Source organism: Pundamilia nyererei, unplaced genomic scaffold (genome assembly GCF_000239375.1).
Source record: "Pundamilia nyererei isolate P.nyererei 1_Seehausen unplaced genomic scaffold, PunNye1.0 scaffold00051, whole genome shotgun sequence".
Classification (NCBI taxonomy): domain Eukaryota; kingdom Metazoa; phylum Chordata; class Actinopteri; order Cichliformes; family Cichlidae; genus Pundamilia; species Pundamilia nyererei.
Genome location: NW_005187452.1, coordinates 1955621 through 1976485, shown reverse-complemented (window position 1 = coordinate 1976485; position 20865 = coordinate 1955621). Strand labels below are relative to the sequence as shown.

At 38.4% G+C, this 20865-nt stretch overlaps 2 protein-coding genes across 4 annotated transcripts in view; both read left to right on the top strand.

The window, feature by feature from the left end:
* The window catches only part of zdhhc7 (zDHHC palmitoyltransferase 7), a 15911-nt gene extending 1529 nt beyond the window's left edge, over positions 1-14382 (top strand). The window contains exons 3-9 of one of the 3 annotated variants that reach the window (XR_311733.1): positions 5326-5676; positions 6937-7061; positions 7284-7380; positions 9871-9952; positions 10528-10658; positions 11090-11395; positions 11546-14382. Coding sequence is in view for 1 of the 3 variants with exons in the window: in XM_005733337.1 (XP_005733394.1) it covers positions 5332-5676; positions 6937-7061; positions 7284-7380; positions 9871-9952; positions 10528-10658; positions 11090-11272 (963 nt within the window). In the remaining 2 variants the exon portion in view is untranslated. Of the gene's footprint in view, positions 1-5325; positions 5677-6936; positions 7062-7283; positions 7381-9870; positions 9953-10527; positions 10659-11089 lie in introns of all 3 variants that reach the window. The other 2 variants (XR_311732.1, XM_005733337.1) reach the window with 2 other exon arrangements.
* A 1222-nt stretch (positions 14383-15604) lies between these two features.
* The window catches only part of LOC102202112 (telomeric repeat-binding factor 2-like), a 9123-nt gene continuing 3862 nt past the window's right edge, over positions 15605-20865 (top strand). Inside the window, exons 1-5 of the mRNA XM_005733330.2 lie at positions 15605-15896; positions 16732-16827; positions 18584-18714; positions 18921-19007; positions 19758-19898. Coding sequence (XP_005733387.1) covers positions 15746-15896; positions 16732-16827; positions 18584-18714; positions 18921-19007; positions 19758-19898 — 606 coding nt within the window. The 5' untranslated portion in view covers positions 15605-15745. The remainder of the gene's footprint in view (positions 15897-16731; positions 16828-18583; positions 18715-18920; positions 19008-19757; positions 19899-20865) is intronic.

Sequence of the window (20865 nt, the reverse complement as noted above, 5' to 3'; positions counted from 1 at the left end):
TATATAATTTCCTTTCTTGCTTAGCGTGTTGGGGATATAACAAACCTCAGATTTTATTAGAGGGGATGAGTAACAAAAAAGAAATGGAAAGAGCAGGGGGAAATCTTTGGATCATGAACAAAAATTAAACTCAATAATTCAATCAGATAATGTCTGATTTTAACAGGATTAACTTTTTTAAATGGGCATTAACTGCTGCACGTGGATATCATGGTAGAGGAAGATGGAACCACGAGATGATATTGTCGACGTTTGCATCGTGATCTTGGTTTCTGTTTTGGTGGAACTGCTACATCCCTGTTGGCATGCGATGACTCAAGACTAGTGTGAGTCCCATAAAGTGATCTGAGCAGGATAGTGTTTGGGTGCTGTTTCTGGTTACAAAGATAGGAAAAGGAGGAGAGAGGACAGTTGGTGGCTGTTGTGTTGTGCCCTCTGACTGGGAAGGGCAGACAGCTGGACAAGCAGCAGCTGCTGCGGCTTTAATGGACCTTCTCTTTATTGACAATGGAAAAATCAATACTCCTTAAACTAGCAAGAGCATTTTTTGTCCTCTTTAGGATGGTGATTTTCCTTTTTGTTTGTTTTTATTTAGTTTAACAGTCTACTGGCAATGCTGTCTGTCTTCACCTGGCCTGTGGTCCTAATGGCATCAGCTTTGTGGATATTAAACTTCAGCATGACTTCTTAACATACAAATGCAATGTTGCCAGTGGTATTGGGAATATGCAATGAGTGAGTGAGTTATTCTTTTAGCAAGTGTAGCTGACTGCTGGTGATTGAGCAGCTTTTCCTCAGTATATTCATCAACTGGCACAAACTGTTTCTCCTGTCATTGTAATTAATTGAAGTGAAGCATGTATATGAGCTAGACAGTCGGTCACTATCAGTTTCTGGGCTGACTTTTTCAGTTCCTGTTATACCCATTATAACTGGGTGGGAAACATTAGCTCAGCTTTGCTATATGAAATATTGCAGTCTATCTATACGAAGGAAGTGCAAAATTCAGCGACACACACAGTCATCTCATAACTGAAGCTTTATTTGTAGTTTATTGTTTTTGTTCCGTGCATCACACTCGGGTCGCTTGATAACAAACTTCCTTTGTTTTAAGATAGTTTTTATATATAAACAAGGTTTAAAAACGTGGAGAATTTTATTAACGTAAGACATCCTGTATTTTGTTGTTTTGCACAATATAGAAAAAAATGCACTGCTGTAGTTTATTTGGAGGGTTACAATATGCACAAAGTAGTTTCATTAGATTAGACCAGAGATGCTAAACTCATGTTACATCACGGGCCACATACAGCTCTCTTTGATCTTATAGTGGGCCGCACCAGTGAAACTCTCCTTTTTGTCAGTGTAAAGAATAGGGCTGCCACGATTAGTCGACTAGTCACGATTACGTCGATTATCAAAATCGTCGACAACAAATTTAATAGTCGACGCGTCGTTTAAAGCCTTGTAAGATCCTGAAAGACGCAGGAATAAGTAGTAGGATTTAAGAGTGTAATAACGGACTGAAACAGAAAATGACAGCACTGCATGTACAAGAATGCCAGCTGCCGTTAAACCTCCAAGAAGAAGAAGCAGTTTCCGATATCGTAGCCGTGTCCAAATTCAGGAACCGCATCCTCTTGTGCCCGCATTTTAAGGCCGATTACGTTACACCGACGCGACAAAGGCTTTTCAAATTCGAAGACTTCTGCAAATGCAGCCGACAAATGTGTTCTACTTTTCCCCAGATTTGAAGGATGGGTCGGGCATATGGCCCAACCTATCCCAGAATTCATAGCACGGCTCAGCATATTCCTGTTTCCAACAATGGCGGCAGCTACTTAGTTTTAATATTACTCTTATTATTCTTTCTGGGTCACAAAATAAACTTTGAACATATTTTCAGGCGAGAATGGAGCTGTGTGAACTTCAATCATCTGTTCGGCTTATCAAGACACCACATATTTGTAAAAGCGCTCCGACATTTTCGGAGACATCTGTCACCCACCAGCTGGATAGCTAGCCGGGGGCAAGGCTCACTGGAGCCCGTGAGAACACCAGACTCCCGGCAAATCGTTTTCAAACCCCCCGTGGTCTTTCGCTACTCAGGTTAAACACGATATATAAGTCACATGTCCAATGGATGCATGATCTGATTAGTCGACTAATCGCAAAAATAATCAGTGACTAGTCGACTAGCAAAATAATCGTTTGTGGCAGCCCTAGTAAAGAACTTTAACTACACATTTAGTCCCTGATATATTTTAATGTGAAAAAGAAGATCTCAATATAAACCATACATACCAGTTTTTCTTCACAATGAAAAAATGCTGCTGTAGTAAATTAAATAAATCTATTTGGGATGATTAAATTGTAAGAAATAAGTGTATAAAATGCCAAAAAAGTTCTGGTATCATATTGCCCAACCTACATTTTAATTATAACACGAGAGGATTTTGTTATTTTACAGAATGTCCTTTTTTATATAATCAGTTAATGAATTTTTTTTTAAAATTCTGGAGCTACTGGAAAAAGAAACATACTTTTCTATAGTAGATGGCAAAAAACAAACTTTCTGTAATTTTATTTATTTATTTACTTTGATGTAGTATTAATGGTTATTAATGAGGTATTCAGGAGAAGAGCTACAAAAACTTATAAAATTACAGTTAAATGCCCCATATTTATGTCCTCCTTAATATTTTCCAAAGCTGCCAAGCTGGCCAGATTGGAGCCTTTGGCAGGCTGATTCTGGCCCTGGGCTTTATATTTGACACCCGTGGATTAGACACACAAGTTACGACACAATGTGTGTATAGGGACATGAGTGTGTTTTGAAATAATATATAAAACAGCACAGCACATTTACCTTTCTGAGTTCGTGTTCAAAGGTGTGTATGTTCTTCTGTTGTGCCTGACACTTCTGATTAAAAAAAGAAAAAAACTATTGTTCTTGAATGAAAGGAACATCAATTAACAAGAGTGGTTAAAAGTGGCGATTTTACCACTTCTGTGCTTGCACACTGAAAATTAGGATTTCTTTTCACAATTTGAACTTCAGAAACATCACTCCATCACAAACAGTGTGTCTCTGACAGGGCATGATAATCAGACAGGTATGTCGTTAAAGGTAACCTTTAAAAAAATACAAACTTATGGTAAACATTTGTTTTGTGCACTATATCTGTAGCTAAGATATGTTAAAGCAGAGACAGTTTGACCACTCTTACTATCTGAACCAGTTGTTTGCACAAGTTACATATTGCTAGCTTGCGTGACGTAATATTTTATCCATGTAGGATGTGTTTGAAAGAATTTGTGTGTTCTAGCACTTACTCTTGTGTAACAATATAGATAACTTCCCATATTCTCAAAAGGGACAATCCACACAGACTGTGAAACATGCACTACTAAAGTGTCACCTTGCAACACAGATTTTACAGAACACCTCTATTATTTTGAACCAGTTACCGTGAAATCACTTTGGGGCTTGAACTGAACTCCCAAAGAGAAAGAGGATGTCTGTTTTCTGGCAGCCAGAAAGGCAGTTTTCAACACTGCAGGGTAAAAACCTCATACTGCAACTTCAGTGAAAGTCACTGTCATGGAAAGGTGTTGAAGGTGCAAGCACAAGCAAATATCACCAGGGTATTCCAAAGACAGTCTGATTAGAAATTCTGCACAAGACTGACTGCTTAGCTTTGCACCACCCTATCTCCTGTCTCATTTTATTTAAATGCTTACCTAAAGGAAGCAGCTAAAGCACCTCTACTATTCACCTTAAGTCAATTATGTAGCGTGGTAATGAGGAAATAGTGTAAGATTGGTGGGGGTGGCAAGACCTTGTGCAAGGTTGTTCTTCTGGCTGAGTCTTATCACTTTAAGGGCCTTGAATATTTGTGTTTGGTTAGCAGGGGCGCATGTATTCTGTTGTGAAAACTGGACATTGTTTACATTTTTTTATTCCTCTTGTTCCTTTAAAATGGGATCCGTTCTTTTATTTTAAGAGTTAACTCTTTTCATTTGTATTTCTCTGCTCCTCTGTATATAGGCACGTGAAGCAGACACTCATGTGCACTAAGGATGCATCAATCCCACAGTTTCCCGTCTCCATTTGGCTTTGGGCGTATGCCAATACTGAGTATACTGATCAGATAATAATGTTAAATTAATAATTGTATTCCTTGGAGTCATTCTTTCAGCAATTTATTTGCACTAGTCTCATAACAGCTCGGTGTAAGAGTCATTAGGCTACTGCATATTGGTATAATTTTCCAGATGTGCAAGTTTCTCCTTTCCCTGTTGTTCTTCTGTCTCAATGCAAGCGCACCTCCTCACTCGTGTGTTATGTGTGGAGTTGAGGTGATGAGAGAAAGGTACAAATAGTTGACGACATCATATAACCTTGCCACAAGTGAGACAAAGTTTGCCCCAGTTCCCCCCAGATTTGCTGTCATAGGGTGCTAGACCCTAGATGGATGGAATTGTTTTTCTTCTTCTTCTTCTCCTTCTTCCCGTTTGAGTGTTTGGTGGTTCAAGTGTTCCAGCAATGGTAGAAACACTAGATTTGACCTTAAAGTAAGGCTGTGTGATATTTGTTTTCTCTCTTTTTTTAAATACCACAGAATCTAAAAAGCTTTGTTATATTATTTTGTTTTGTCTTTTTTTTTAACACAAAGCCTACAAGCCAAAGGGAAAATAGGCCCACAAATTATTATTAGCCTTTATTTCTCCTGAACATGTAGCTCAGCTGCGGGATCAGTTTCCTAAAGGTACCAGAATAGCCATTGATTTATCCTGAAGCTGTGGAGATAGTTTCCCCAGCTGGTCCTGAATGTTCGCTCGCGACCTTGAGGAGTACGCCAATGAATCATGCTGAAAGGCTCAACAGGCCCTGAGCTTTGAGGGGGTTGAGTCCAGGGTTGAGCAACATTGATCATATACATACTTTGCCCCATTTGTGTCAGCTGGCATCAGACGTTTGTCCAAAACTTTGAATGTATAAAGTTGCCATAAACTATTAAGAAATGATTTGATTATGTGATTTCAAATTATTTTGGAAAGCACTCTGATCACTAGTTATAATCACTGCTGTCCTAAGGTTTAGTTGTCATTTTACAGATAATCATGACCTAAGAATAAGTACCTTACATTCTTGTTTGATGCTATTTGTAGAACTCTTAATTAACACACATTCCTCATTTTTTTCCCCAAACATTTTACTATTTGTCTCTTTCATGTACTGATTCTAGTTTAAACCGTATTTATTGATTGACTGCTATTACTTTTACTGCTACTAAGTTTGAATGTCTTTCCTCTCTCTAGGGCAGAATGCAGTCTTCAAACCACAGATTACGAGATATGGAGCAGCACCATCCACTGCTGTCAGCAGGTGCAGATGTCGAGACAGGTAGCCTTGCAGCCGGAGTGATGGTTGGAGGTCCACATGTGGGTCACACAGCAGGAAACCGCACTCTGTGGTTTATTCAGGACAGCTGTGGTATGGTGTGTGCAACCATGACCTGGTTCCTGGTTCTGTACGCTGAATTTGTTGTGAACTTCGTCATGCTTTTGCCTGCCAAGAACTTCTGGTACTCGCTGTTGAATGGTGCTACCTTCAACTCACTGGCTGTGCTTGCGTTGGCCTCGCACCTGCGCACCATGCTGACTGACCCGGTAAGTATGTTTATTACAGTAAGGGTGGAGAAGGCAAAGGTCACTGAAAGTGTGAGAGTTTCAGTCTGATGGCAGTTATTTGTTTTTGCAAACAAACAACATTTACAAATATTAAATAGAACCTGGCTTATTGTTGTAATTTTGCAAGCTAAATTTTTGGTGCTTTAGCTATCAAATCATCTTAATGAAATAAAGATGTGTGGCATGATGCTCAGACTTTGTATAGTAGTCTTACTGCAGTAGATGTTTTGACAGTGAAGCTTACACCAAAAATCACTGACAGTGATACTTGGAGTCACTCACTGATGTAATCTGGGACACTAAGCTTAGGGGTAGTGTGTGAGTGGATGCTGTGCACGAAAGCAGCACAGTGCAGCCTTCTGAACTGAATTTCTGTCAGCTTGTTACTCTAATCTGTTAAGAGCATTTGAGGTTTTCAAAAAAAATGTTCAACTTTTAATTTGGTTTGCTACTGACTTTGCTTCTAATACTTGGCGAATAGTTTAAATACAGTGAAGTCATGTGTCGGGGGATTGCACGTCTAATACTGTTAGTGCTGCTGTTGAAATGTCAACTGATTCTAACTCAAAGAAACTAAAATGTCTGGTGACAGCCCCACTGGTGCCTCCAGCCCAGTGGCCCTTCCTGAACAAATGCTTAATTGAAATCCACCAAGTAAAACACAGAAGTGTACGCTGTAGTGGAGGAACTGGAGTTTCAGCTGTACTTTCAAGGTCTTAAGGTCATCTGTGTATTTGAGTTTAAGTGTGAGTTACACACTGGGTGTTTCAGTCGACATGCCAAAATGGTTTTGGGCAAGATACTGAACCCCGAGTTGGATCCAGTGCATTCATCAGAGTGTGAATATGTGTGTGAATGCTTGACGTGTGTGCTTGTGTGAATGTTTGCGTGAGAGGGTGAGTCAGACATAGTGTATAGAAAAAGCTGGGAGTCCTCAAGTAGAATAGAAAAGTTGTGAATAAGAACCAATGCATCTGTTTGTGTCTCAGTTGGACTATTGCCATTTTGGGTTATTAAGATTAATTACTTGTATTACTTTGTACAAGTAGACATTTTGTTCCTTTTATTTATTTATTTTTTAAATTAAAGTATTTTTTCCCCTCTCACAGCCTAGAGACATTAGGAACAGTGGGTGAACTGCTGTATATGCTTGAATTCTCAATGACCCCAGCATAATGCATTTATGTGGATCTTTTTAATAAATAGCATGTTTCTTTTTCTGTCTGCCCTTTTCCTTAGGGCGCAGTTCCCAAGGGTAACGCAACAAAGGAATATATGGAGAGCTTGCAGTTGAAGCCTGGCGAGGTCATCTACAAGTGCCCAAAGTGCTGTAGCATCAAGCCTGAGAGGGCACACCACTGCAGGTCAGTCTAACACCATGCATACGCAGCAGGCAGAGCATGAGTAGCATGTAATGAGAACAGAAGCACATTCAGACTCTGTGACTTAGTAATACACAGGCTTGTTGTAGCAGGAAAAATGTTCCTTAAAAACATATTTTATGAAAGGACAAACAGAGTAGCTGATTACATTTGCATTAGCAGTCAGTTTGTCATGAATTAAACTCTCCTTTCTCTTGCCTGCAGTATTTGTAAACGATGCATCAGGAAGATGGATCATCACTGTCCCTGGGTCAATAACTGTGTGGGAGAAAAGAACCAGAGATTCTTTGTTCTTTTCACTGTAAGTACACAGTTGCAGTCGTGAGTTAATCTGTTTGTTAAAGTTACAAAGCAAGTAGAAATGCTCGTTTTACATATGAGAATACTGTTTTTAATCCTCTTAGAAAATTGCTTGTTTTCCACTCATTTTAAATTTAAATAAATACATAAATTATATTTTATTTGGTACTACATGGGAGATATTGCAAAAGTCTTCCCACTTGCTTCATTTCCATGATCAAATAAGCAGCTCAGCTCAGTAGAGATGCACCGCACAGCAGGAACATGCCGACATTAAATGTGCTTTCATGGCCATCTGTGACTCTCTTGACAGCATCAGCACTTCTTTCTGGTTTCGTGTGCTGACTGGAACTTTTTTGAGAGCAGAAACATAAAGCTGTCATATATGGTTGAGTGGCACAAGGTCATAGTTAACTTTCCTTTCAGATTGCCATAAAGGAGAAGTTATCTGTGGAAACACAGGTTCATCATTTAACCCTTTAAAGAACAGCATATCGTATTTGATACATGTGTTTTTGTGAGTTTTTGAGACCTCTACATCATCAGCGTGACTTTTTTTTTAACCCTCAAAAAAGAATATAAATTGCATGACACATTTTTAATGACTAAATTGCAAAAAATATGGTTTATGTAGTAAATGTGATATAAATGAAAACTCATAAATATATATATGCAGATTAAAATTTCAAATATTTGTATTAGTGCTGTCAAAATTAACGCGTTAACACACATTAATCCGCCATCATGGTCAACGCGGTTACAATTTTTAATGCAATTAACACATGTGGTAGAACCTGTGTTAAAAGATTGAAGAAAACTATTCAAATGCTCTTTGAATTTAAGTATAGATTATTTGTTTCTTCTGCATTTACTTCATTATATTGGATAAATGTCTGTTACAAGCTTAAATATAAAGTTGAAAAAATCAAGTAATCGAGATCAAGTATAATTACAGACAATTTTGAGATTAGTTATTTTTTTAATCTATTAACACCACTAATTTGTATATATTTTGTCTAAATTGTTAATGGCCTGCATTTGTATAGCGCTTTACTTAGTCCCTAAGGACCCCAAAGCGCTTTACACTACATTCAGTCATTCACCCATTCACACACACTGGTGATGGCAAGCTACATTGTAGCCACAGCTGCCCTGGGGCGCACTGACAGAGGCGAGGCTGCCGGACACTGGCGCCACTGGGCCCTCTGACCACCACCAGTAGGCAAACATGGGGTTAGTATCTTGCCCAAGGATATTTTGCAGGCAGCCTGGGATCGAACCACCGACCTTCTGATTAGTGGCAAGGTTCCACAAACACTCCATTATCAAAAAGTTAAAGATTTCTGGCAGTTCTTTCATGGTTCAGGTTTTAAAGGGTTAAAATAGAAAGTTGTTTTTGTTTTTAAGTCTAAATACTTAAACTTGTGAATAGAGCAGGGCGATATGACCAAAAATATTTATCACGATATACATTTGAAAATTTGCGATAATGATATAACTGACGATATAATTGACACTAGACAAAATACTTTACAACTGCACAACTTTATTAATGTAAAAAAAAAACATCAATGTGTTTTCACTTAAATAAGCAGCTGTTTTTTATGTGCATTAAAGTTATATAAAAATGTAACAGTGCAAATTCCTTGCTGACAGTTTAACCAAAAGGCATTTCCAGTGGAAACTGGCCGACATATCCTCAGCATAACCATGTATAATATCCACAAAACTTAAAAAGAGGTTATACACACACAATACGGTAATATTATGTTGAAGCACAGTACGTATCACTCTGCGAGGCTCCTGCCTACGATAGCCGTAATGCTCCGACAATCCATCAAGCGGTAGCTTAGCAAAGTCGTATTAAAACGTTTGAAAGATTTTCGAGTGCTGTGTAGCACATAAAATTGTTTCAAGGTCAGTAAACACAACCAGAATTCATACATAAGGCACACAGGATTATAAGGGGCACAGTCGATTTTCAGAAAAATCAAAGGATTGATTTTAAGTGTGCCGTATTTTCCAAAAAACACAGTAATAACGACGGCCCACTAGCATGCTCTACCAAAAATAGTGCTTTGTTGTGTATCTGACGGACGAAAGCCAAACCAGTTCCACACCACTGAAGTTGCAGCATTTTTACAAACCAATTCTGGTTCATCCGTTTCATTCATCGATCCGTTTTCGCTCTTCTCATTCTCCGTCGCCGCCATGCTTTTTCCGCCATGTGCGTATGAAAACAAAGACACTGCGCATGCGCGTTTTACCCATATTCTATCGCGATATTTCATTTTCTTATCGTTGCCCAACATTATACCGGTATCACCTTGAACGGTATGATCTGGCCCAGCTCTACTTGTGAATGTGAAATTTATAGTTTAAGGCTACATTACTCCAGTGAATGTCAGTAAACTGTTGGGTTGTGAGTGGTTTTGCTTACCTTCTTTGTTTTGTATATGTGACTTTTTTTGTTCTCTTCATGTCTCCATAGATGTACATAGCCTTGATTTCTGCCTATGCCCTCGGCCTCAGTGGCATGCACTTCTTCACATGTATTAAACTTCAGTGGAACGGTAAGGCTTCTCTAACTTAACTTTCAAAAACATGAACACATGATGTCAAAGACATGCAGTTTAAGGCAGAAATACAACTATTAGTACAAGTGGTTGAAACTCCTTAGAGACATGAAGAAAAGAAGCAGAGTATGGAAATGAAAGAGATTTTTATCCTGTTGTCAGAACAGCTGCTCTGCACAAGTCATTGAAGTTGTGCGGCAAAGCCATCATTGAGCTGTCATCCATCACTTCCCGCTCCCTTGTGGGTCTGTCTGTAAGAGTGAACCAGAAAATGAAGATAATATTTCATTCTTCAAATTCTAGCTTCTCGTCGTCTCTACAGGATAATACTGACCTCCCAAAAAAATACAGTCTGCCGTAGCAATTGTATTGTAGCAAAGGGACTATTTTAATGGTCTGCACTAGATTTTATCCAGTCACCTATGTGACTTTTAAACACCCAAAGGGAAGACATTTACCCTTTTAGAATCTGTCCTATTTTAAATGTATTGTTGTTTGATTGGCATTTTATATTCTGTTTTACTCAGTTGTTCAGCGCAATCTGAAACCTCTAACTTTGTTCCTCTAACCAGAGTGCAGTGAGTTCTCTCCGGGGGTGTCTGTGCTGCTGCTTATCTTCCTGTGTCTCGAAGCCATCCTCTTCCTCACTTTCACAGCTGTAATGTTTGGTACGCAGATCCACTCCATCTGCAATGACGAGACGGTCAGTATCTACTGCGCCATGCAAGCTTTGTTCCTTTCAGCAGCGGAGGGATTAAATGTGCATGAATCGAAGAAAGAAGTCAAAGACTAATTAGACTAATTTTATCAAGTTGTTACGGTGTCATATTCCTGCCTCAGCAATGTCATCTCATTGGTAATCATGATCATTCATTAATTTTAATCTGTAAAAGTCACAGGAAATTCACCTAAAAGTTGTGTACCGAGATAGCAGTGATATATTATTTATAAAATAATCAACTGAGACATTGTTCAGGCGTACATTAAATTTCTTTAGCTATAGTAGTATAATTAATATGCAATGACTTTTGTTCTAGTTCTCTGCATAAATGTTTGTGTTAGCATGCTAATGTGAAAGGAAATGGACAACTTATTGAGGATCTTTCCTTTCTGGTGGGTTCAAATGTGTTGCAGGAAATTGAACGTCTTAAAAACGAGAAACCCACTTGGGAGCGTCGCATGAGATGGGATGGCATGAAAGCTGTATTTGGGGGTTCGCCATCTTTGCTGTGGTGCAATCCGTTCACAGGCCTGCGTCTGCGGCGCCTAATGCTGTTGACCCACGGTCGCCGTGGTGGGTCTGAGTTTTCTGTCTGAGAAGACTGCAGACTGATGCAACTCACCGACACCTCACCGTGTCTGGTGTGGTGGAAAAAAAGGATTTCTTCTATGCCCTCTTCGACTGGAGCTACCATGAACCTCCGGCGGCGTCTTTCCTGAGTAGGTGACAAAACATTCTGCAGTAATGGGACCCAAGTGTATCACAATCACTACTGAGAGTCTGTGTTGTCTATCACATGCTGATGTGGATCCAACACATGTGATATTGCTTTGCACAAATCAGATGAACAACTGGATTTTTCTTTGCAGGGTGGGCAAAATGAGGAGCTATGTGGTTTGTGTTGTTTGGTAACGCATGCAGTACGTAACTCAAGTGAGTCTTTTTATTCCCCACCATCCAAGATGCTGTTTGAACTCAACTAATGCACCTTGGGACACAACTTGAGTATGTTTTGTTTGCTGTCCACATGAGATTGGAGAAAAGTCTTTGAATGTTTTTTTTTTTTTTGAGGGATGGATCAACAACGTCTTTCATCATCACTGGAGCTACACAAGTGGGTCGAAATGGAAAGTGCTTGAATTATTTTTCTTTTGGCCCAGACAAGAGAACCACTGACAGGGGATTCACAGTCAAGGACATGCACTACTTACATGACACTTGAGGAAAAAGCTTGGTTATGGAGCACAGTGGTCATTAGAGTTTGAACTGTGCTGCATGTATAAGGCTTCATTCAGCATCTTAGTCTGGAAATGAGGCTTTAATCATCTTAACAAGCTACCATGAACACAATGCTCTCTTTTTCTATCTCTTCATCTCTGTTGTTTTTTGGGGGTTTTTTGTTTTCGGGGGGGTCGGGGGGGTCCTCGGGATAAAGTTGTTTAGGTTACTCGAGCTAAAAGAAATTTATTGGTGAAGCTTTATCACCATGTGCACACCTCAGCAGATGACCATGACTCACAGGAGACGACTACTGCTAGTCTTCATTTGGACAAAACATTTTGTAATAATTGTGTATGTGTATCCATTTCCATCACTCCTACATGCTGATCAACATCTCCTTATCTCTGCAATCAGTTAAACAACAGGACAACTGATGGCTGTGCTTTCATGATGAAGTGAATTAGGCCGAAGACTAAATGTTACTAAGTTTGCGTTGTTTAATACTTTCATGTTTTGTTTTGTTTTTAACCTCTGTGTGGGAAATCAGAGGGAACTTCTGTGTAGTAGGAATTTTACTATATACAAAAGTTATCGGAAAAGTCTTCATAGCATTTTAAACCCTTAAAAAACAACGTTATAAGCCCTCAAGACAGAGCCGAGTCTCAGACATGGTCACTTTACATGCTCCTTGGCCACCGTGTGTAACAATGAGTTGAAAAGGAAGGTTTGAAACGTTAGCACAACCTCCTTTGGGTCATTGTTTTCACATTCTGATCGACTGTGCAAAGCTCCATTGTGAAGTCAGCTTGTAGATTTAAAAAGAGTGCTTTGCTGAAAAAGACTGAGGTACCAGGCTCACTATACGAGCTTTAATACGGTCTCGGGGAGCTCAGCAGAGGCTTGTGAGGCTTTTTTTCCTATTACTGCAAAAGTTTCAGGCATGTACCATCTAGTGGCAGGACAGCAGCAGACACTTTCCCAGTGTTATTAGAACACTTTGCCATGCCTTTGAAACATCAAATCAATTGAATTTTTGAGATTGAAAGATATTGTGATTTTTGAAAATGTCAATTTTGTGGCTGCCACTCTCCTAACTTCACTCTGCCTAACTAACGAGTTTGTTGGCACCGGATGAATGTGGCTTTTCGAATCTGCAGTTTACAGTCAAGTCCAGATGCACAGGCTGGTATTATCAAAGTATTGTCAAGTCTAGACTCTTAAAGTCTTTATTTGCTTGCTGAACAATATTACTGCTGTTTGTTTTCATCTGTGGTCGTTAAGAAAAGGAACTGTGCCCACTGTTTACAATAAATAATATCTGATGCTCTATGGCTGTAATGTTTTGAAAAACATGCTGTCATTAGAATGGTATTTGACAGCACTGTCATCAGAAGGGTCACAGCACTGAAAGCTAATTAATATCAGGGGATTATTTTAATGCTGGCCTCATTTCTCATTTGTATTCTGCTGGATTTCATATATTTCCTATTTAAACATTGCTTTACTTTCACTATATATAGATCATAGAACATTCAACAAGTCCCTAACATGCTAAAAACTAAAAACTGTTAAAAGTTAAGCTTCATAGAAAGTAGAAAATGAAAATTTTTATAACTGAAAGAAGTTTAAAATTTGCCAGAAAATAATACTAAAATTCCCATTGTTTAGTTTTGCACGCATATATGTTGCTAATCATGCAGCAGCTGAATAAATGTGTTGCAGGAAATGATGACGAGTCCAATAAACTATTATGTCATTAGATAAAAGGCAAATATCAAAAGAAATAACAGTTCTAATGCAGTGCTGAACTGTAAGTTGTAGTTGTTGTGGGTACAAAAACAAAAGTAATTGCAGATATTGCTGTGTCAAAGCATTTGAATTTGATTGGTATCATTTGGGCAAGATTGATATGGTCAAGTATTTGACAATAGGATGTCCTGCTCCATGACCGAACTCTTAAACTGTCTCATGTCTTTTTCATATTTGGTAACAGACTCGATGAATGCTGAAGGACTACACTGATAATCTCTGCTTTCTGCTGTATGACTTTAAAAAGCTACAATCACCACAGGAAGATGAATGTTGAACAACATGCAAAGATGCTTAAACCAATACAACACTATTCTGTCAATGCTTTTTTTTTTCTCCTCACAGTAGTTGGCAGTTGAAGCAGAGTCCTGCAGAATATAAAGGATAGAGAGAATTTTGTGTTGTGTCGTAATGGTTCTTAACAGGATGGGTGTTTGATCACAGATTTACCGTTAATATCACCATGAACAGTTGTGAAAGTTTTGTGTCCTACACTCCTGAGAGAATGTTTCTTCAAGAACAAAAGTCCTTCAGCTTTACAAGCAAAGTATAAAGGTTACTATTAACAATATATAAATGGAATGTTTTATTCAAGTTTTTTTAATGGTGTCATAATCTTATGATGTCTTATATTGTTAATGTCATACTTTTACATAATAAACTTGATTAATTTAAAGCTATGCACTCGGATTAATTGCCTGTCATACTCATGCTCACGTGCTCCTGATTTGCTTAAAGCAGTTCAGCAAGTGTGAGGTTGGGCAGAATTTGGAGTGGATTTTGATTTTCATCATACATTATGGAGTATATGTATATTAAGTCCTTTGTGATGCAGATGCAGTGTGCAAATCATCTTTCAGTTGCTTCCTTTAGGGGTTGCTCCGTCTCACCCTACCCCTCGTTTCCTCCTCTGTCACACGAACCCTCTGCATGGCCTTCATTATTACCTCCTTGAACCTTCTATGTGGTCTTCCTCGTTTCTTCCTGTCTGGCAGCTCTGGATTCAGCATACTTTGTCCAATATATTCCACAATCTCTCCACTGTGCATGTCCAGAACATCTCAGACGTGCTTCTCTAACTTTGTCTCCTTCATGCTCAGCCTGAGCCATCCCTCTGATATATTAATTTCTTTTCCTGTGCATGCCAGTTACGATCAACAAAAACCTTAAAATCTCTAACTCTGCCACCTCCTGTCTTGTTGTTAGTGCCACCATCTCCAAACCATACACCATAGCTTCTAAAACCTTCCCTTTCGCTCTTCCTCCTTTCCTTCTGTCAGAAATAAATACTGCCACTTATTTCCATCCATCTGGTACTGCCTACACTGTACAAAAAGGTTGACCCCACGCATCATCACTAACTCTAGATCTACTAAGCAAATCAGCAGCAAAAAAATACACACTGTAATTACATAATTAAGCATTTAAAGTCTTCAAAGTTCAGTTGAGCTTCATTCAGAATCCCTCCCCAGAAACAGACATGCACAAAAATGTAAATGAGAGCAATTATTTCAATAGGGGAACACCAAACTTTTAGTATTGTTGTAATGCAAGTATTACAGCAACGTACAGGTGTGCTGAGTTGGCAGCGATGGAGCAAAAATGCTTGCAAGGTACAAGTAATGCAGTAAAAAACATTTGAAAAGAACAGCGCTGCTTCTTCCAGTCCGCTGGGTGGCAGCATAGTGCTATCCTGCTAGTGCAACGTCGGCTCAGAGAAGAAGCGCTTGTGTTTTGTAAGCTGAATTTTGACTTTCAGGCAGAACTCTTTTTTTAAAGTCTTAATTCAATTTTGTATTTTTGATATTGGACTGGCAGTCATGGTTGTAGTTTCACCGATTTTTAAACGTTATTTTGGGATATTTATTGCCTTGGATGAGTTTCTCTTGTGGTTTTATACAACTGGAATGACTTAAGTGCTGCCTGAAAAACTAAATTCGGAGAATAAAATGCCCCGGTTTGCCTTTCGGCCAGCCTTCAAATTTTCCCCGCCTTCATCCTAAATGCTTTCCTGCTTTACCGTCTAACTTGACGTGAATATGGCGGCAAAGGAGACTGTAAACAGTTACCAAGTGAGCGTTGAATCTGTCGTGAACGGCTGGCTAGTGGATTATTACTTCTTTTTGGCGGTAGAGTTCTTTAAAAATGAACAATACGAGGATTTCTGTGCCATTATAGATATACTCGACTGTAAGTATAAACAGTGTTTTTGACTAGTTTGGCTAGCTCGTAACCAGCTATAGTACTACCAGAACTGCCTAACTTCGTACCAAACTTAATACAAGTTAGCGGACTTAAATATTAGTGCTCCTTTATAAGTTGTCTTCTATCTTGGTTACGATAATACATGCTCTTAAACTTTCCAGGCGTCAGCTGACAGAAAATAAATGAATAAACGGGGGAAATTTCATGAATCGTGTTGTTGTGAGAGTAAGCGGACTCATCGTCTTGTTATGTCGAGCGAGGCTGCTCTTATTTATTTGTTTTGATCTTTTATATACACAAGGAACAATTTCAGTTCTGTTTACATGTATGTACGTTCACGTAGTGGTTTTTCAACATACTAAAATGTGTCTTTTTAAGAAAAAAATCAAGGTGATTTTAATGACATATTTATAGTTTTATTACCATACAAAAGACATCTTTTTCTTAAATACAACCTCCATACGCCTTATTTTTGGTTTGTTTTTTTAAATTATTTATTTATTTATTGAACTTGTTTCTAGGGCATAGACTTCTCTCCAGGTGACATGATAATGGAGTATCAACAGGACTGTCATAATGCCAAGTGTTTATGTAGCTGTGCTTCTAATGCTGACAAACATGATTCTGACATTACCTGAAAATGTTATTTGTAGCCAGTCAGTAAAATCGGTTATGTATTCCTTCAATTTGAGACACCTCAGTAGACGTTAAAAAAGTGGGCATATTGCCAGCTATTATTGCCAGTTACTTAGGCTATTTTGTGTTATTAATTTCTGTGTGTTTGGGGGAAATAAGAAGCTTCTTTATTGTTTTATTGCAGGTATTATGGCGCGCCCTTTGGAGTCCACGGATGACATCGCAATGAAATTTCGAGTGTTGCAGTTTATCTCCCGGATAAATGAGGGTGAAAACCTTGGTGAGTTCAACATTAATCGACAAGATCGGCACATCTGAGTATTACTGTGGTTCTTTAAGCGACATCAGTGTACAGCTCTGTGCATCAAAATAAATCATTTGCAAAAATGTAATAACTTACCTGTCAAATGATTAAAAAAGGGTATGTAACTAATCTGCAATACATTGTACCACAGTTATGCCACAGTTAGACACATTTACATTTAGAGGCCAATATAAATAATAAAAGCTTGTGATTAGAGTCTGACTACACACTCACTGGCTACTTAATTAGTTACACCTTGCCTATACTGGGATTGATCACCTTTTGCTTTCAGAGCTGCCTCAGTTATTTGTGTCACATAATTTTCCTTCCTTGGTCCATATTGACATGATATCCATTGATGTCTATTTAAATACCAGTACACATTTTTATGTAATATTCTGATATCATAAAAGTATCATATCACAATGTCACTGTTGTAGCAACGCCATGCCTTGATGTTCCCTAGTGTGGACAACAACGAGAAAAGCCGAGGCATGTCTCAGAGCAGGAACCACCTGTCAGCTTCCAATGATTTAGTGAAGCAGCTCCCTTTTTAGATCCCAACTTCCAACAAAGGAAAAGTAGTTTGTAAAACACCAAGGTGGAAATGTCAAACTTATTTCACTACTTGAGGTGGTGCTAGTTTCAGTCATTATGCATATGTACTGTTTATAAGATTGGGGAAACCTGCAGTCAGCTGAGACTGAAGGAGTCACTTGGATGACTGACAAAACGTTTCTCCCACTGAAAACGCTGCGTCCAGATGAACAGAATCAACTAACAACAGAATTGGGGACTAACATGCTAAAGTCACAGCGGAGATCAAGACTCACCAGACCAGGCAGAATTTTCCATTTTGAGTGAATGAGTCAACTCAAAATAGTCTCACTATTCTCCTCTGACTTCTCCCATCAACACGACAATTTTTATTCAGCGAACTGCTGCTCACTGGATGTTTTCTCTTTATCTGACCATTCTCTGTAAACCCTAGAGATGATTGTTAGAGAAAATCCCAGTACATCTTAAATGCACAGACCAGCCTGTCTGGCACCACAAACATGCCATGTTTAAAGTCACTGAAATTCTTATTCTGATGCTCTGTTTGAATTCCACAAGTAGTCTTTACCATATCCAAATCCCTAAATGCGCTACAGCTGCTGCAGTGGGATTTTAGAAATTTCTATTAAGAAGCTTTTGAAACTTATTGGTATTATTGTACCTAATAGTCCAGTGATGTCCAGTGAGTGTATACATGGTATATAAAGGACATCTGGTGACATATCAATACTAGGACTGCTTCTGTAGCGCTCAGTTGTCACGGCGTCACTCACATTTGCAACTAAAAACAGACAACGTAGCAGAAACATATCTAAGAGCATGGGTGTGTTAAAAACATTACGCTCAAGCTGCTCCGGTTTTTAAACAAAAAAAATCGTTTCTAAAAGAGAATCCAATGAGCAGTTTATTTTAAAAGACCTGTTTTTTTCTCATTTTAATATTTAATATTTTTAAAATTGCTTATTAAAGAGACAAATGTAATTTTCCATTATTACTCAATTGATAGAATACTTGATTATCAAGAATACGATAACAAAACTACGTTTGATTTCTGTCATAATCAATAGCCTGATTCACAGCTTTCTCTAAATTCATATTTGAGGTTGACATCTCGTCATACTGTGAATATTGTGAATAAACACAACAGTGAATATTGGTTTGTCTTTGCCTACAGGTGTTTCATTTGAAATGGATGTGCCATCAACTCCTCTGGAATCAGCCTTAATGTTACTGGAAAAAATAAGCCAGGAATTCAGTATCCCACAGCAGGAGTATGAAAAGGTGTCCTCTTCTCTTAAAGATATGGTAAGCATTTCTCTTGAGCTGAATTCCTTTATTGTACTTCCATTCAAAGACAACTTCTCCCTAAATTAAGTGGGTTGTTTTTGTTTTTACATTTTAAATATCTGCACTTGTTCAGCTTTTACATTCTTACATACGTCTACAAAGGCAATCAAAACAGTGGTTTCTAATTATATTCTGTTTAGCAAATAATATATTTCTGTCTTTAGATTGTGGGGATTTTCATCAAAAACAGTAAGTTTGAGAAAGCAGAAGAGGTGCTGATGAAACACTTTCCTCCCAAAAATATTGGAAAGGTGAGGTTACTCGCTAAACCTTTTTTTCACTACACGATAATAACATTTACATTAAAGTCAGTGTGTAACTTTATCCCTACTGATAAGTTATTTTGTAAAGTCTTGTTTAAAAATTGATAAGCATTGTCATATCGATGTTGATATGCTGTGTAATACAAAATAACCAGGATGGGAAGCTTGTGCTAATCGTTTTATAGCTTTTAAGTGTAGATAAAGACACAACGGTTAATTTCATTTCAGATCTACTAGGCTTTGCAAGCTTAGGCCATAAAAATACTGGATAATGGACAGTCTGCTTTCCCATCTTGCATCTCCTCATCAGCTACAGTCATCAGTGTGCTGATATGATGATAGCGCTGGTGCAGGAAGACATTATGTGGAAAAGACAAATTAAAACAATTGGTTCAGCTTGCATGCCTTATAAGTGTCTCTTTTATTATCTGGATTGTGGTTGACTGATCACTGAATGATCTTTGGATGGTGGAGCCTCATTTCACTGTAGAATCCTCCCCAACTTTTTCTGCATTTGTTTTTTTAGCTCCAGCTCCCTCCAGTGGCCAACCTCCCCCTTTACAACAAAACCATCAAATAACTGCATTGGCTAGTTTTCATTTTCTGTCACATGAATGTTAAACAATGTTGGGTCTGATTTTATTACATCCCTAAAACTATTTAAAAATTAAAATGGTGCATGCTAAGATATTCAAACACATTATATTTTTAATGTCACGTTTCTCACATTTTCTGTAGAGAGCAACATTCATGGGTCTCATCAGGAAAAAGAATAAGATTCATGAAGTCATTGAGCAAATCAACTTTCAGCACTTCAAGGAGGAGATGCTTGCGTTTTGCCTGAGGATCTGCCACTTCAGCCTTCCTCTTCTTCATAAGGTATACATGCTCTGTATTAAATATGTTTTGTTTTTTTTAGTTAATTATAGAAACTAATCAATAGAATAACTTTAAGCAATGTGAAGTCCTTTTAAACATTTGGGGTCAAGATTGCCCCATCTTTGCATTTAGACATTTCAGCACTTGTTGGGAAAATGGAATGTACACTGCCCGGTGCATCTGCAAAGAAATTGCTGTTACATGAGGTTGACAGCATTAAACTGCAGTCCAGCATTAAACTGTACCCTCTAAACCAATGGTGGGCAACTCCAGGCCTCGAGGGCTGGTGTCCCTGCAGGTTTTATATGTGTCCTTGAACCAACACAGCTGATTTAAATGGCTAAATTACCTCCTCAACATGTCCTGAAGTTCTCCAGAGGCCTGGTAACGAACTAATCATGTGATTCAGGTGTGTTGACCCAGAGATCTAAAGATCTAAAACCTGCAGGACACCAGCCCTCGGGGCCTGGAATTGCCCACCCCTGCTCTAAACCAAGTCTCCAGGGTTTTGGAGATATTTTTTTTGTTGGTGTTTTTTAAAGCCTGCGCATCTTGTAAAATTATCAGGATTTCTATATGTTTCTGTATGTTTCTTATTATTCTTCATGTACATCCCTGCTGTAATTTCCTGCTTAAGGATTAAGGATTTCATAGATCCAGCTCTTTCAGCTCAGATATAATATATGCTGATACCTTGATTTGTAGTATCTTCCAATACTAGTATTAATCAATAATAAGTTCTTCTTTGTGAGGAAGAGACCAGGATGTTTAAGGCTGCAAATATCAGATTGCTTTCTTGAGCAGTCCTAATAGCTCAGTGTGTTTAGTAAATGCATGAAAGGTTCAACTTGCTGTATATTATGAATGTAAGTGCATTGTCTTTTGACTAGAATTGAGATTCAAATGAAGAACAAACCATGTTTCATATGTAATCAATTCAGAAATCCTGTTCATGGAAGTTTCTTTG